General features: G+C 52.2%; 1 protein-coding gene across 2 annotated transcripts in view; it reads left to right on the top strand.

Annotated features, from left to right (window-relative positions):
• Positions 1–7,724: 7,724 nt before the first annotated feature.
• Positions 7,725–16,300, top strand: part of RHOQ (ras homolog family member Q) — a 34,502-nt gene continuing 25,926 nt past the window's right edge. Inside the window, exons 1-2 of one of the 2 annotated variants that reach the window (XM_032411046.1) lie at positions 7,725–7,937; positions 8,509–8,567. In XM_032411046.1, coding sequence (XP_032266937.1) covers positions 7,796–7,937; positions 8,509–8,567 — 201 coding nt within the window. In that variant the 5' untranslated portion in view covers positions 7,725–7,795. The remainder of the gene's footprint in view (positions 7,938–8,508; positions 8,568–16,300) is intronic. The other variant, XM_032411045.1, reaches the window with a different exon arrangement.

The raw sequence follows: 16,300 nt of genomic DNA, 5'->3' as shown, positions 1-16,300 counted from the left end.
AAAAGTCTTCTCAGCCATCTCCTCAACTCAGTAAGACTGCTATTGTCTTTAGGTTCCCCCTCATAGGCTGCAATTCAAAAGGTACTTCCACCAGAAATTTAGGGTGACAGCAGAGCTTGTCCCATTTGTTTCTTTCTTTCAGGAATCATAGTCCTTTGCTAGGTGCTGTCCAATATCTGAAAACAGTGATATATATTTTGTGCAATTTTCCAGTTGCTTACATGCAGAAGGTATTACAGGTGGAATGTGTCCCCCCTAATGCCTAATGTGATGGGGTTAGTAGGTGGGGCCTTTAGGAAGTGCTTAGTCATGAGGGAAGAGCCCTCATGAGTGAGATTAGTGCCCTTATAAAAGAGGCCCAGCAGAGCTCCCTCTCCCCTTCCTCCATGTGAGGATACAACAAGAAGTCTGCAACCCAGAAGAGGGCCCTCACCCAACCGTGCTGGTAGACTGATCCCAAACTCCCAGCCCCTAGAACTGTGAGAATTAAGTTTCTGTTGCTTATAACCTATCCAGTCTGTGGTATTTTGGTATAGCAGCCTGAATGGACTAAGACAAAAGGTAGTCTGGTACCTGTTACTCGGGTATGGTAGAAATGGGAATCTCCACTCCCTCTGCATGAAGCACAGTCAACACAGTGATGTGCTCTTCCAGCCCCTTCTCAAGAGGCTGGGTTGCAAGGAACAGAAGCTGTCTGTGGCTGATTGAACAGACAAGGAACCTCAAAGGATCATGGTAGCTCACAGGATTGCGGAAGGGCCAGAGAAGCTGCTCAAGACTGTCTTTATAGGAACTGTGCCCGACACATGCCTCAGACACTATTCTGATGAGAAAAACCACTTCTGGTACCATTGCTGCCACCAAACTCTGGACAGTCAGTGTGTAGAGCTGTCACTTCTGCACCAGGAACTTAAATCGACCACAGGCACCACGACCACCGCCTACCCTTAGGTGCCACTTCCTGTCAGGAACTAGATTGTGTACCCACCGCTAAAGCTGCAATCCCCACACAGACCGTGCCCTGTATTTAACTCTAGTTGCCCTAGCTCTAGAGTCTGACAAGGAAAGCAAGAGTCTGTAATCTTCAGCCTCCATAAGGGATGATCTTTTCTTCCCACCAAGACTCACGAAGGGGAATATTCCCACAATTCAAAATGTCGTCGTGATGCTGAGTGGCTAAAACATCCACATGGAGGAACTTCCATTCGTGAGTCTTGGATGGCTTTCTGGCACTCTTAGTACCGAAGCATGAGGAATAAAATCCCTGATTTCGTTTCTGGAAGAGGGATCTGTGATCCAGTCTCCTTTGGAGCTTATGAGAGGGGGTCGCTCCCAGATCATATGAGTATTCCATACCAACAACCTCGAGGGAAGCATCCTTTTCTATAGTTCAGCAACTGGTAGCAACACCATCAGTTATAATGACTTGTCTTCTGACCTCAGATTGCAGAAGAAGACAGGAATTAAGATGGCAAAATATTATTAATGGTTCTTGAGCCAAAATTCTCAGAGGCTGGGACATACTTCTGAGTTTCTGGTATGTAATGAACTGGAAAAAAGGGATCTGGCTATATTCTATTTTTATTTTTTTTATATTCTAGAAATATAAAGAGAAATGAAAACCAAGTGAGCCAATCTTATTGGATCTATTTATTGTTCTGATCATGAAGGACCATTGATGTTTAAAAAAAATTTTTTTTAATTTTTTAAAGATTTTATTTATTATTTGACAGAGAGAGACACAGTGAGAGAGGGAATACAAGCAGGGGGGTGGGAGAGGGAGAAGCAAGCTTTTCGCTGAGCAGGGAGCCCAGTGTGGGGCTTGATCCCAGGACCTGGGATCATGACCTGAGCTGAAGGCAGACACTTAACGACTGAGCCACCCAGGCGCCCCTAGACCATTGACCTTTAAGAAATGCTACAATGTTTAAGCCATTACTAACACCTTAGCTAAAAAAAAAACTATGCAAGTTACATCATGTCTGAGTCCTAAGAAAAAAGGGTGCTGACAGGAGGTTTTAGCAGTGGGAAAGAAAAGAGGAGTGGGTATAGCATATGGCATGATGCTATGAAGGTGGGCCAAGTAGAGTCTGGGAAGCAGGAGAGCCCTAGAGAGAGAAGAGGCTTCAATCTGAAAATACTGGGCATGTGTGGAGGAAAGAAGCACAACAGAAGACAAGAACAGCCCAGGTAAAAGGATGATAACCATTCCACCTCCTTACCAATAATTCTAAGAAAGAGGTTCAGAGGGTGGAGAAGAGTACCCACTATAGGCCAAGAATTAGGGATTCAGAGTGAGCCCAAATTTAGGTATTGACAAACCAACTCACTGAAATTTGGAACAAATCATGATTTGACTTGGATCCTTCTCACTTTCCCCTCCCTTGAATTTTGCTTCTCCTAAAGTTCTTTATTTCTAGTATAGCTTGGGAAGGCCTAGGAACCTTGGTACGTGATAATCCTGATGGAATGGAATTGCTGGTTGCCTCCCCCGCGCACATCCCCCCCATACCTGCCACCCACTGTGGGGGAACCACAGAATCTGAGGGGGAGCAAAGCTCTGGCCTTGGGTGGGCCCCGATAGGCCCGATCAGAGGAGTCCCAACCCCTTGTCACAGCGATGGTTTCAGAGACGGGCAGTAGGCCAGGTGTAAGGCAACGACTGTCTGACATCCTGTTGGCTGCCATGACTGGTTCAGGGATGAACCAAGCTGATCTGATCAGAGGAAATCCAAACTTTTGTGCAATGAGTGAGTCAAGAGAAGCTCTCTCTCCTCCTGGGCAGTGTGGTGTAAAAATAGAGCCAGAGTTTTGATCAAGCCGTGTCTGAAGCTCGAGTGACTTCTGGGTGTTTCGACTAAAGAAGTCCATATACTTCCTTTGCTGGTGAAGCCAATTGGGTTGACTTTTCTATTTCTTGCAACCCAAAGCATCCTAGCCTAGAGACCAAATGATCTATTGGAATCCATTTTTCCGTTTCTGGGGTAGATGTGAGGGGACACAAACAAAATGTTTAAAAAATGAATATATTTTAGGGCCTTACTGTCCTTCTGGAGTTCTACTCTGAGCTTGGTTTAAGCAGTTAGTTGCAAGGTTAGGAACAGGAGATGGGAAAGTATTGAAAAGTGAGCAAGAAGCCCAATGAAGGAGTAGAGAAAATAAAAACAGGAGTTTAAAAAGCAAAAGAGAGGGAGAAGGTCAATTCAAACATAACATAGAAGCCTCAGAGTTAGCGTCCTCTTCCGCATGCTGTGTCACCAAGCCCAGCGGATTCTGTCATCTACATAGCCCTGATCCCCAGGGCCGCCTCTTTATTTTCACAGCGATGCTCAGTTCAGACCTTCATGACCTCTCTCCTTCTCATGCTCTCTGCCTTCACTCTCATGCCCTCCAAATTTATCTTCTACACCACCACCAGAGTGATCTTCTCAAAAGAGAGCTCTAAACTTGTCATTTTCCTATTGAAAAACTTTGGATGCCTCCCTCCTGTGGAACGTGGGAAATAGCTGAGCTTTGAAGACAGATCATTTTGAAATCTATCTCTGCCACTTACCAGCTGTGTGGCTTTGGGCAAATTTCTTCATTTCTCTGTACATCACCAATCTCAACTATAGGCAGGATTCCTTTGGTTACCAGTGACAGAAAATGACCCCATACTCATTAGGCAAAAGGGGAGGAGAAACTCATGAGCTCAAGTGACCAACTTAAGGACAATAGTACAACAGGGTCTCAGGGATAACTAGAAGCAGAACTCACAAATAGCCTGTATTGTCTCTGCCTTTTTGAGGGGTGGTGGTAAGGGAGGATTTGTATTTCCATTTTTGTTTCTCTCTGCATTTTAGCTTTATTTTCTTGGATTGGTTATTTCATGAATGGCTGAAACACGAAACATGAAACATGAATGACCAACAGCTTCCAGGCTCACATCTAGTTTAGTTAGCAAAACAGGGGAGACTCCTGTTTTGAATCCCAAATTCAAACCTTTCAGGAAGGGCTCTGACTGTCCCGTCTTGGCTCAAGCACCCACCCAGGGCTAATCAACAGGGGTCAGGGGCAGGATGTGTAAGAAGATAGCAGCTTCTATTTAAACCACATGATCACAGAGAATAAAGGAGAGAGAACATTTAGCAGAAGCAAATGGTCTGTTCTGGATAAGCAGACAACCCAAGAGATGTTCTCTACAAATTTTATCTCGTGTGGTTGTTTTGGGGGCCAAAGAAGAAGGCCCACATAGATGAGTACCAAGTACCCACACAATACCTGGGCACAGTACACGGCTCTGCAAATTCTCAATTAAGTGCCCAATTGAATACAAACCAGTTTCCCTAGACCACTAATCCTCTACTCTGTCCACCCTAGATGGTTCACCAATCCCAAAAAATTGTGTGCTGTGTCTTCCTACCCTGTGCAGGGCTGTCTTTCCTAGCCATTCTTATCTTACTCCTATTGGCCTCTTAAACCCCAGGCCAGTGATCCCTTTCTGCAAATCCTTCCTCAGCAGACATACAGCTAGGTACTAACAACCTTCTCTGCACTTCCAGAAGGCTGTTCCTTAGCCTCCAGTATAGCACTGACCACATTATATAGTAATTACCTGCTTGCTCATCAGCTTGTTTCCACCTCCCTTTCCAGCAACTGTGGCTTTCCAGCTCTTCGTCCCGCGTCCAGGAATAAAGCCTGGCATCTAGTGGACCTCAGTAAATACTTGTGAAATGAAACACTGGATGAATCAATGAAGAGGAGGAAGTAGAGGGAAAAGAGGGGAAGGCTAAGGATAGATTTCACTGTTCTCACACAGACCTGTGTGTGTTTTGACATTGGCAGTCACAAAGGGACAAAAGCAAGCACAGAGTCTATGGGATGCTTAGAAACAAAGTTGCCTCCTGTCCCTCCAATCCTGAAATTGGAAAACTGTTTTTTGGGGTTTTGTTTTGGTTTGGTTTGTGTGTGTGTGTGTGTGTGTGTGTGTGTGTGTGTGTGTGTGTGTGTGTTTGGTTTGTTTGCTTTTGTTTTAACCACTTGAGGCATTATCTTCTTTGCTCATAGGAAAGTAAGCTTTCTGTTGAGATCTGTTTGATTCTTCCAGCTAACCCATCTGTGGGCTTGGGCTGACCTGGGGCATCCAAGATAAGTACCCCCCCCCAACTACACTCCACTTACACACTGGTGGAATCAGCCCAGAGCTCTAAGTATTCCTGGCAGTCAGTTTTGGTTTTTCTATGGGCCAAAGGGATGAGGTCACCATGGCCAGTGAAGTCACCACTGCATGATTCATCCGACATCAGCACCCCATTGGAGTGCTCTGACATTCCCAGAGCTTCTCCCAGAGCATCCAGAACCTGAGGTCCCTGCCATTTTTCAAGGTTCTGGAGCTCATCCTCCAGCTCCCTGGATCCCTAGTAAGTATCTGCCACTTTGAGAAGTATTGTAAGAACTGAGAGGAAAGAGTCCTGGACGGGGGAAACCTCTGAGAAGCCTCTCTCCTGCAGCCCCAGGACAGACCTCGTCATCCCTCATAAAGGCCTTCCCCATGTCTCCAGCAACTGCTTCTCCCCTTGTCCCAAAGCTTTTGCCAGGGTCTGTCAGGACACATTCTGAAGGGCTCCAGGGTTCTCAGGGGCGTCTCCACCCTTATGGATGAGCTCACATTTATAGATGAGAAAGCTGAGGCCAGGAGAAGAGAAGTGACATGCCCAAGGTAACACGGTTAATGGTTGTCAGAGCTGGGACCCAATGCACTTTCCCTGCTGGGGCTACTCTGGGAGCTCCTTAACCTCTTCTGATAGACCTTCCTTTCAGGACACCAGTCTCTATACACGCTGCCTGAAGAAATGGTCTCTAGGCAAAGGGGACTAGTCCTCCCGAAAGTGGCAGAGACCGGCCTTGAACCAAGATCTGACTTCAAGGCACTGTACTGCCTTCCTTAACCTGTCATTCCGTACACACAAACTACCTTCCAGATTCACCGCATAACCTAAAGCAGTGGGGCAATGGCAATACCCACACTTTGACCCAAATGGAGGGGTCTCATGAGATGTTCAGTGTGACTCCACAAGGACCTTCCAATAATCTAGGAAGTCTTTCCGGGACAGTAGAAATCTGATTAGGGGTTTGAGAATCGAGGCCTGGTAAGTGAGGCATGGGGACATTCCCCCAAAGTGTGCTCCTTCTTTGACTGCCGGAATTAGCTGGGAGCCTTTGGGATAACCACTTTGCCTCCCTAGGTCTGTTTGCTTACCTACAACCTCGGGGAGAGCTAAGGGAGATGGTCCAGTTGACCTCCACACGGCCTCTCAACATAACATTTTCCAATCTTGTGAATCAATGAAAGAAAGCGATTTCTCCGTGTGAGCAGGGGGTAGGGGGTGTGCTGTCAGCGTGGGGCGTACCCACTCTCCCCTGCCCTCGGCCGGGTGCCTAATGGTCAAGAGGCCAGTGAACAGGACCTGGCCAGATGGTGTTTCCGAGCTTTGCCCAGGCAGGGGTCAGGGGTTGCTCCCTGGATCACCGGCCAAGTCTTAGAGCAAGAGTATCACTCCTCGGGGATCACAACCTAACACCTTCGAAGGACACTCGAGACTGCAAGGGGACCTCTGAGAATGCTGCCTCCAGAGGAAGCACGGGTACATTTGCCGCATCCGGAGCCCGCAGGGTCTCCCTTTGCTGGCTGGCTGGGGGTTGCTTCAAAGGTCCAAGATGCTGTAACTCCCTTAGTCACCAGTTTCAAAGTAAATGATTCAAGCTCCGTGCAGTGAACACAGCCTGGGGTGGTGGTGGTGGCGTGGGGAACCAAGCAATAAGCCGGGAGTCCCTACTCTACAGCTGTGGGACCACCACCACCCTCCCCTACCACCCCGCGCACCTTAAAAAAATTTTTTTTAAAAACCTCTTGGCCTTTCTTCCTTCCCCGATTGCTAGTTCTGTTGTGCTCTTAGAGGCCGATAGGATGGATCCTGCCTTCCGGGTGGAGTTTAAATATATATGTACAATTTTGCATGACTATTGCGTCATCGTTGAAGTCGTCGTGGTTCCCCAAGAGGCCTCCGCGTCTTCTTCCAGCACCGGGGCCTTTGGACGCTTCCGGGCGCTGCGGGCACTTGCGCGAGGAGCCCTTGGCTCCCCCCGAGCGCTTCCCTTTCGGCCCCCTCCCCCAGCCTCACCTCCCCCCCCCCCCCCCCCCCCCCGGCAGCTCCGCGGCTCCTCCCCCTCGCCCCCTCCCCAGCCCTCGCGGGGAGTCAAGCTAGGGTGAGCGGGCAGGGCCGAGCGGCGGCCCCGGGCGGGGCGCCCGGCGCGGGGCGCGGAGCCGGCGGGCGGGGGCGCGGGGCGGGCGGCCGGCGCTCGCGGAGGCGCCTGGGCCCGCCCTCCTCCGGGGCCCAGCCGGGAGGGGGCCCGGGCCGGCGCGGGGCGGGGAGAGCCGCCTGGCCCCTCCCCTCCGCTGCCCTCCCCAAAGTTGCTGTCTCCCCCGGGGGCCGGCCAGTCTTATGATCCAGCGGATCCTCCTGGGGAGGCCGGGCCGGGGAGAGGGCGCGGGCGCCGAGCGGCGGGGGCAGCGGGCGGGCGCGGCGACCGGGGCCCGGGCGGGGATCCGGGCAGCGACCGAGGCGGCGGCAGCGCCCCGGGCCCGCCGCCCCCTCCCCTCGGGCGGGGGGAGCCGCTGCATGGGGCCGGGGGGGCGGCCCTGCTGCGCGGAGCGGCGGCGGCGGCGGCGGCGGACCCCCCAGGCGGGCTGGGGCTGAGCCCGGGGCCGGGGCGGGGGCTCCGGGGGGACCATGCCCGGAGGCCGGCCGGCCGCAGCATGGCTCACGGGCCCGGCGCGCTGATGCTCAAGTGCGTGGTGGTCGGCGACGGGGCGGTGGGCAAGACGTGCCTACTCATGAGCTATGCCAACGACGCCTTCCCGGAGGAGTACGTGCCCACCGTCTTCGACCACTACGCAGGTAAGCCTCGGAACTGCTGACTAAGGGGCCCCTCCCCGGGCCGGGAACTTTGGAGCAACTTTGGCGGAGCCCCCTCGCCGCCTCCCCCGAGCGCGCTCCCCACCCTCTCCGGCGCCTGGCCCTACGCGGGGCTCCCGGCCCCACCCCCAGGCCTCCCCTCTGGCCCTCCTTGTCGCGGGCGGAGGAGACCCGTCTTCCTACCCCGCCCCACCCCCGGCCCAGTCCCGGCTCCCCGCACTTCCCAGCCCTCGGACGCCCTGGGCCGACCTCCTTGACCTTCCCACGGCCTCCTCCCTACTGCCCCAAATCCCCCGGCGAAACACTTGGGGCACTGGGCGAGACGTGGCCAGGGGACTTGGGAGAAGGGAGTGGGCAAGTGGGGCCACATCACACCCCGGCCTCACTGCCACTTAACAGTGAGCTCGGCACAAGGGAAAAGGGGTGACATCTCCCGGGGAGCGCCCGCATGCTTCCAGCTGGGTTGGCATAAGCGGGTCCTGATGGGGAGGGAGATTGCCCCAGACCCTAGATAATCGAGCTTCTCTCCCCGCCCCCACTTCTGCCCTTGCAGTCAGTGTCACCGTAGGGGGCAAGCAGTACCTCCTGGGACTCTATGACACGGCCGGACAGGTGAGTGTCTTGGCCCCTGGCCGACACCCCCTTGCCTTTCCTTAATTCGGGGTGGCTGTACATGGCCTTTGGAAACAGATGTCTAGGAAGGAGGGTGTGTCTTCGAGGGGCCCCTGTGGATCAAGTCTTTATTTCTTTTTTCAAGTCAGCAAATTAGGAAAAGGAAAAAACAAAACCCACACAACCCAACAACAAACCCATCCCAGCCCACCCCGTGCGAACCCCTGGGCTATGAAAGTTTTTGCCTGTGTGTGCTTTGTGTATGGTGCCTGGTGTGTGGGTCCCAACTCCTGTTGCAAAGTGGCAGCGGCCAATCGTGAAGCGCCCTTATTTTTAGTTGCAGATGACCAGGTCTCCCCCTCACAGCCTCTGTCTGGTCCCTCATTGGTGAGTGGTCTGCCTGCCCGAGGAGCCTGATTGGTGCGAAATGGCATCATCTAATATGATGGGAAGGCATTTGGTCCTGGTTATGTTTATTACAACATCATTGCTCTCTGGGACTCGAGTCCCTGCAAACGTAATTTGTGGTGTTACCAGAGGACCACAGGGAAAAAAAGAAATGAAACAACAATCATCCAGCCACTCCCTGGGGTAGGGAGGAGGAGGAAGGGTTAGGAGTTCAGTATGAGTCTTGGAGGAAGAGCTCCTCCTCCCCCCCCCCCCCCCCAGGAAGGCCAGGTGACTTTGTCTGGGTTTTCTTTGGGAGAGATTATTGTGCAGAAAGAAAATGCACAATCCTCCTGGCAGCCTCTGACCGTTAGCAAATCAGAGGTGGCTCTCCTCCCTGTCTCTGTCCCTCTTCCCAGACCCACTTTTGCTGTGGGGCCGGGATGATTGCGTGTGATGAAGTTTTACAGAATCCAGCCCTGTGATTAGACATGGGCAGAAGTTTCCACGTGGCAAGCAGACTTGAGTCCTTGAGGACATGGGAACAGCTGAGGGGCTTAGAGAGTGCTCTGGCGGATGTCCGCTAGTACAGTTTCCTTATCCATGCGATGGGTTTCAGAACATTCCCTGTTCGTATATTATATGCCAGATGCTTAGTACTGAGCCTGGCGCACTCGGGTAGGTGCTCAATAAAGGGGAGCTATTCTTTGCAGCTTTTCTAGATTTGGATTTCAGAATTGTGGTTCCAGGTTGGATTCTGAGAAATGCCTTATGGAGGGTGTCTTGATGGGGCTTCTGGTTTCTAAACTGTTAAGTTAGAGGAGCATCTGAGCATAGAGAAACTGTTGGCAGCGCAAGGTGTCAGAGGCTGTCCCCCTTCACCAAACCGACCCAAGTCACTACAACCAGTCCTTAGCTTGCCGGGGCCCCTTCAGGCTGCCTACCTCGTAGCTGTTACTTATTCTATAGGAACGTATGGAGGGCAAGAGGCAGAACACAGTCCATTAAGTAAAACCAACTTTTGAGCCGTACGGTTGATAAATAACATTTATCGTTGGTTGAAAAGGAGGCCGGATTTTAAATATCGTCTCTAATTTTAACTGCTCTCACTACCACCTCTTCCCTTTTCTCCTTTAACTTGTCACCATGACCATTCATTTGACCGCGAGCCCTATTCAACAGGATGTGTGTGTCAGACCTGTTCTGTGCACCTTCAAACCCAACTAGTATTTACTGAGTTCCTTCTGCGTATCAGGCATGGGGCGGCCACATGCAAATACTCTTCTCTCCACAAAACGACCCCATGAGCTAAGTGGTATTCTAGCTCTGCAGATGGGGAAACTGGGGCTCAGAGAAGCTAGGTAGCTGACCTCAGGTCACACAGCTACTGACAGGTATTGTTGGGATTAGGACATGGGTCTGAATTTGCCCCAGTTTGAGGTGGTTATACACACAGGAAGCCACAGGAGAGGCCGAGATGCCACCTGGGTTGAATGGATTCCTTGTGGGTCTGTAGACATGGTACCTGGAATCTGGACAGCCATTCTCTGAACGGGGGTTGTGTGCTACCACTGCAGAGGAGAGAACCCAGATCCAAATCATCACCTGAAGTTGGACCCACTCACAAAACCAGGGCTTCCCACAAGTCCTCATGATTGCTGTGTCCCGTGGCGATTGTAAGACACATTCCAAATGGGATCAAACTATTAGGAAGGTTCACATATTCCTGTTTTCACCCAGTGGTGGGACACCTACTCTGTTGACCAAGATGTGTTTTAAGGCCCCTTGGTGTTTTTCCCAGTGTCTGGAACTTTTCCTTTTAGATAAAAGTTAGTGATAATTCATCTTTCAGCACTTAACGGGTTTATTACTAATAAGCAATCTTAGCAATGTAATCATCAAGGAGATTAAATGAGGAGTGCCCAGTGCATGCCTAGCACGGTGCTAAGCACCTGGGGATTACAAAAGAATAAATTTAAGATAGGGATCTGCCATGGCTGATGATAGCATAGAGAGAAGGATCTGAACCAGATACCTGTTCATGTGTGTTAAATAGGAGATTCCTGTGTTGTTCTTGGTCATTAAGATCTCGTGCCTCTATGAATCAGCATCAGATTAATCTACGATAACAGTAATGGTCAATAAACACACAGACATGCATACGCACATGTAGAGAGACATTTTGAAGCCTCACGGACAGCAGAGAAAAGCCCACGGGCTTTGGAACCAAAGAGGCCCGAGCTCAGATCTCCCACTTGCTATCCTGGTCATGTGATTCTGGCTGTACCTAACCTTTGTGATCTAGTAAAAACGTGGATAATTCAAAACTATGGTGCAGTGTCGTAGACTGGCCTAAACTGTTTAAGGTATGTAAAAGTGGCTGGCACTGTTCTTCGCTCATAGAAGATGGGTATAAATATTACAAGAAATGATAGTACTGCACTCCGGGCAGTTTTGTTGGGGGCAGGGGGTCACGGGCAGAAGAGACTAGTGTATTATGTCTGCAGTTGACAGAAATTCCACGAGATGCCAGATGCTAGAACCTTCTCACCCGGAGGTATGGAGCCAGCTCGTACTTCAGGAGTCCCACAGTCCCCATCACTGGACCCGTGGACGCAGTCAGTGCTCCCTGCTCTAAATGCCCTGTGGTATCAGATGGTCACCTTTCTCCGTCAGAGCCTGTGTGCCCAGTGACGGGAGAAAAACTTAGAAGAGCAAGGAGTCCAGTGTACACTCGGAGAAACAAGTGGGGTCTGTAGGTTTCAGCTGACTCTACTTTGGGAGGTAAGAAGGGCTAAGGAGGAAGCGCACAGCCCTGGAAAACGTCACTTTCTCTCCATAATCTTGGCTCAGAATGGTCACTCGCTGTATTTGAATAACAGAAATCGTGCCTCCCTTGGGTGGAAACTTCTAGTCTTTGTGCTTGCTCTTGGTATCCTCTTTGACCCCAGTCAAGTTCAAAGCTATAGGTAACATTAGCCCAATTTACACACTAGGGAACATAAAAGATGACTGTCATAGATGACCTTTGGCCTTCCGGAGGAGGTCGCTTCCCCCTTGGCCTCTGTGGCTATTGGCACAGAGAGAGAGAGAGAGAGGATGAATGAATATGAATGTGAGTGTGCTTTAGTCCCCATCATGCGCTCTTCTGGGCACATCCCTCAACATCCCCAACACACTTGGCCGAAGGGAAGCCCCCCTCTCTTGGCCAAGCCCAGGAGCGGCCCTGACATTTTGACTGCCCAGCATTTTAGAGTGGAAGTTGAGGGCCGTGGTGGCTTCCTCCTCCCCGGGGCCTGGTGGAGGGGTCTGGCTTCCGGCCTGGGCCTTGGTGGAGCTTCTCCTTTCTTGCCCGCCTCTCAGGACTTCAGTGTGGGTTCCGCAGCAGCCCCATTGCCCACCGGGGAGGGACGGGACAGGCAGTACTTTCCCTCCTGCCTCTGTGCTGTTTGGAGCTCAGGAGAAGTGGGGAGAGCTCTCGCTCTCTGTGCAGATGAGCTGTTGGGGAGCAGCCTGGCAAGCTGCTCTTGAGCAATGGGCTCCAGGCTGATCTCTTAATCCTTGGCAGGAAGGCAGAACTTGATACCCTAAAGGGGGAAGGACTGGCGCCCAGTTTATCCCAGGTCCCAGAATACCTGCTCTCGGGAGGGTGTGTGTTGGGGATGCGTTTGGGTTCCCTAAAGTTCCAGATTTAGCCACTGCCTCAGTGTGTGGAAGTCCTTATGTATGCTTTTGGGTGTGGTGTTGCTATGTCTGTTGGCTGAAACACACACAGGTTCAAGGATGCATACATGAGAGCTATAAATATCTTTAACTTAGGTGTCCCTGGGATTGGCTTTTCAGTGACAAGTGAGATCTGTTTCTTACTTGACATAGCCCAGCAGCTGTGGCTGCCCTCCAAGCCCTCTGGGGAACCAGGGAAGTACTTTCCCTCCAGAAAGGAATCTCCAGGGGAGGCAGCCTTGGAATGCCCCACCTTCTGGGTTTCTTGGGGTGGCAGGCACCTAAGGGCCTTGTAGAATGGGAAGGGACCAGGGGGAGGGCCATGGTTTGCCACTCATCAGGCTCCTCCTGCCTTCAGGCAGGCATCCTCCCAGTAGCCACGAAGGTAGACTCCTGCCAGATGAGGAATTTGAGAGTGAGTAGGCTTATGGAAACTAGACAGAGATGTAGTTAGGAAAAAGGTTTTCCTTCCTTTGGAGGGGGCCTGCAGGGCACGTCGGTAGGGCTTAGGAAGCCCCCACTCACATTACGCAGGCTCCAGGGGCCAGCAGCCCCACACTGCATCCCGAAGAGCCCAGAGAGCAGAGTTTGGGAGGAGCCCCAGAGTTCCTCCCCAACACAGCTTCAACAGGTGAGCTGCTGGCCCTAAGCATCCTGGTTTCCCTTAGTAACCTACTGTAGATTTGTCGTCTGTGCATTTTCCCTAACCTTTTTAGAAGCTATTTATATCTCCAGCCTGCACCACATTATACAGAATTCTGGTTTCCTCCTCTGCGTTGGGAAGGTGGATGGCCTTTGTTGGCTCCAAAGCTTCTGCAGTGACTGAATGTCCTATGCTCCCCTTGTTGTCTCTCTGATGTGGGTTTGGGCTATGTCAGCTCAGACCGTGGTCGTGCAGACAGGAGCCCCAGGGTGGGAGCAGTCTCCGTCAGCTCTCATTGGTTTTCTGTTGTGTGCACATGGGCCCTTTCCCCTTCCTCTGATCTGCCTGGCTCTTCCACATCTGTCCTGATTGTCTTGAGGTTCACTGACATTTATCCGATGGGAACCAAAGCTTCCCAGCAGGTGTATCCGAAGCGGGTGTTACAGGTGTGCTCAGATCCCATCCTCTTAGCTCTGGGAGGGGCGGGGGGCCGTGTGCAGCCTCAAGGGGCCTGGGCATATGTTGTCATTTCTGTGTGTGCCACGGTATGAAAAAGGTGGGCAGCATTATTTCACAGCTCATGGGTCGGAGGCCTTATGGGGAACGGGGTGTTTGCGGTTTTGTTGTGGAATTTAGGGTTTCAAAGATGAGACCTAGGGGTATTAAAACAAGAGAGAACAAAGCAGCTTTCCCTGGGGGTATCAGTTTCCAGCAAGGACACACGTGCTGGCAGCAGTGGGCACTACCAAGAGGCCGCCGATACAGAATAGCAAACTGCAAGGAGGAGGGAAGAGGAGATGTTACAACGAAATGGAACCCAAGACCACACATGTCTTTAAAAACTGAAATTGGTGAGTCTCAGCTGGATTTCCTTTCACTCGGAGGGGCTTGGTTTTGCCCTAATTTGGCAAGCTCAGATCAAGGAGCAGCTTTCCTTGCCCTCAGCAGTTTGCTGTTCCTCTTTTAGTTTCTGGCAGGCCGCTGCTTCGTCCGAGAAAGCGTGGGGAGGCCGGCCGGGGAGGCTGCGCGGCGGCCACGGCCGGTTCATGGGAGCTCTCCCGGGGCTCCCCGAGGAGAGTTCTTCCAGATCCACTGCCTGCCGGGCCCTCTGGGGCTGTTTCTTGCTCTCTCTGAGCTGCGTGAGGACTGACTGTCTTTTTCTCCTCCCCGACTCCAGCACTTAGTCAGGTACCTGGGGCACGGAAGGCATACAACAAATATTTCTCAGACTGAGCTGATTTTTCTTTGGCTGTCAGCTCCTTTCTGCAAAAAGGTTAACCCAAGACTAAGGTGAGAGCCCTTAGATGATAGCTTCAGGCACAACCCGTTGCTTGGAAAACAGCTTTAATACAGTTGAAGTCTCCAAGGGTCAAAGGAATCCCAGGCTCCGAGGGATGCAGCCGGCATCCATTATACTCCCACCGAGAGCCTGGGGGCTTAGCGGTCACCAGTGGGCCTGTCCCCCAATACTGTCTCTCAGGCTCAGGCCTTTGCAACTTTCCTGAGGCCTCTCATGTCTAGGTCCCCTGAGGAGGAGGCCACTGGGCCACGGAAGTGTGGGTTTGGGATTCTCCAGACCAGCTCTGGATCCCGGCTCCTCTTCTCTGTGGCTGGAAGGCCATGGGCCAGCCGGCTCCTCCCTCCCTGCGCACTGGGGAGGTAATGTCTGCCTCCCGGGGTTGCAGTAAGGATCAGAGATGGTGCCTGTAGTCACCGCGCATGGCGGCTGAGAGTGATGGTCCAGGCCAGCGCTGGGGGCCCACACCTGGTCAGCTCAGGCGCTGTTGATGCAGTGTCTGTGGGAGCGGACAGGAGGGGGTCTGATTGCCTACACAGCTGGGAAAGCTCATCCTGTGAAACCAAGTGCTTCATGGTCCCACCCCAGAAGAGGTGGCAGGGCTGCGCTTTTTGGAGGGCGTGGGCTTGCGGGAAGAGGTGGGAGAGACTAGAGTATACTGGTGGCCGCTGTGAGCCCCCACGCTGCACTACCAGGGCCCACTTCCCAGCGAGGGTCTTCACCTCTTGGCAATTCAGTGTTCTCATCTGTCAAATGGGGATGGTAGATGTACCTCCTCGCAGAGTCATTGGATCAAACCAGAGCTTCCCAGCTCTCGGGCTCAAGGTGGTGGGGTAGGGCCTGGGACAGGCAACCCTGGGCTTGGGCCGTCCCTTCCAGGGGGAGCTGTCCCACCTCAGCCACTTCACTGCTGGCCCCTCCACCCTACCGTGTGCACAACTCATGATCTCCCTGTCCCGTGAAGTGAGACGGGGGCGGAGCATTGGATTAAATGAGGTCACGCGGGCAGAGGGTCACGGGGAGCTCGTATTCTGGGTGGGGGGGAAGAGCGTGGGAAGCACAGGCACAAGGGGGTGTCCCAAATGTGTCTGTATGGACCCCAGATCCTGTATCAGTGTCGACTTGTGGAGCAGGGCTGATCATTAAATTACAGAGTGTTTCACCCGGTAACTGACAACTTAGTAATCAGAGAGATATTAATCTGGTGCTGTGTTGCTTGTTGATTTTCATAGAAAGAACAGAAAGTGGGGGGGGGGAAGGGACTTTATTGTTGTCACTGTCTTCTTGTCGAGTGACTGGTGGGAGTAGGGGACCAGCCGCCTCTCTCCCGATCCCAGACTTGCCAGCCCTGCCCAGACTCGGGGTAGAATCTGGGGTTTACTACCTACACCCTCCCGCTGAGTGGCATTTTCACAGAGTGCATAGCATGTTGCATTTGGTTCCTCCCGGAGGCCTCTCACCTGCTCTGTGAGGAAAGGAAGCAAGTGGGTTTGCCTCCATTTGCGGGGTCAGGGAGGTTAAGCGATGGGTTCCAGGCGACGAAGCTGCTGGAAGGCAACAGCAGGCTGCCCCTCTCCAAGCCCTGGGTTCTTTATGTTAAATTACTCATGCTAATCAGCTCGATGGTGTTAAATGTCTCTTTTACATCGCATGTATTCCATTGTTGAATGTTTCCTGCAAGAA

The sequence above is a fragment of the Phoca vitulina genome, unplaced genomic scaffold, assembly GCF_004348235.1.
Source record: "Phoca vitulina isolate PV1807 unplaced genomic scaffold, GSC_HSeal_1.0 scaffold12, whole genome shotgun sequence".
Lineage (NCBI taxonomy): Eukaryota > Metazoa > Chordata > Mammalia > Carnivora > Phocidae > Phoca > Phoca vitulina.
Note: the sequence above shows the minus strand (reverse complement) of the source record. Positions and strands in the feature narration are given on the sequence as shown.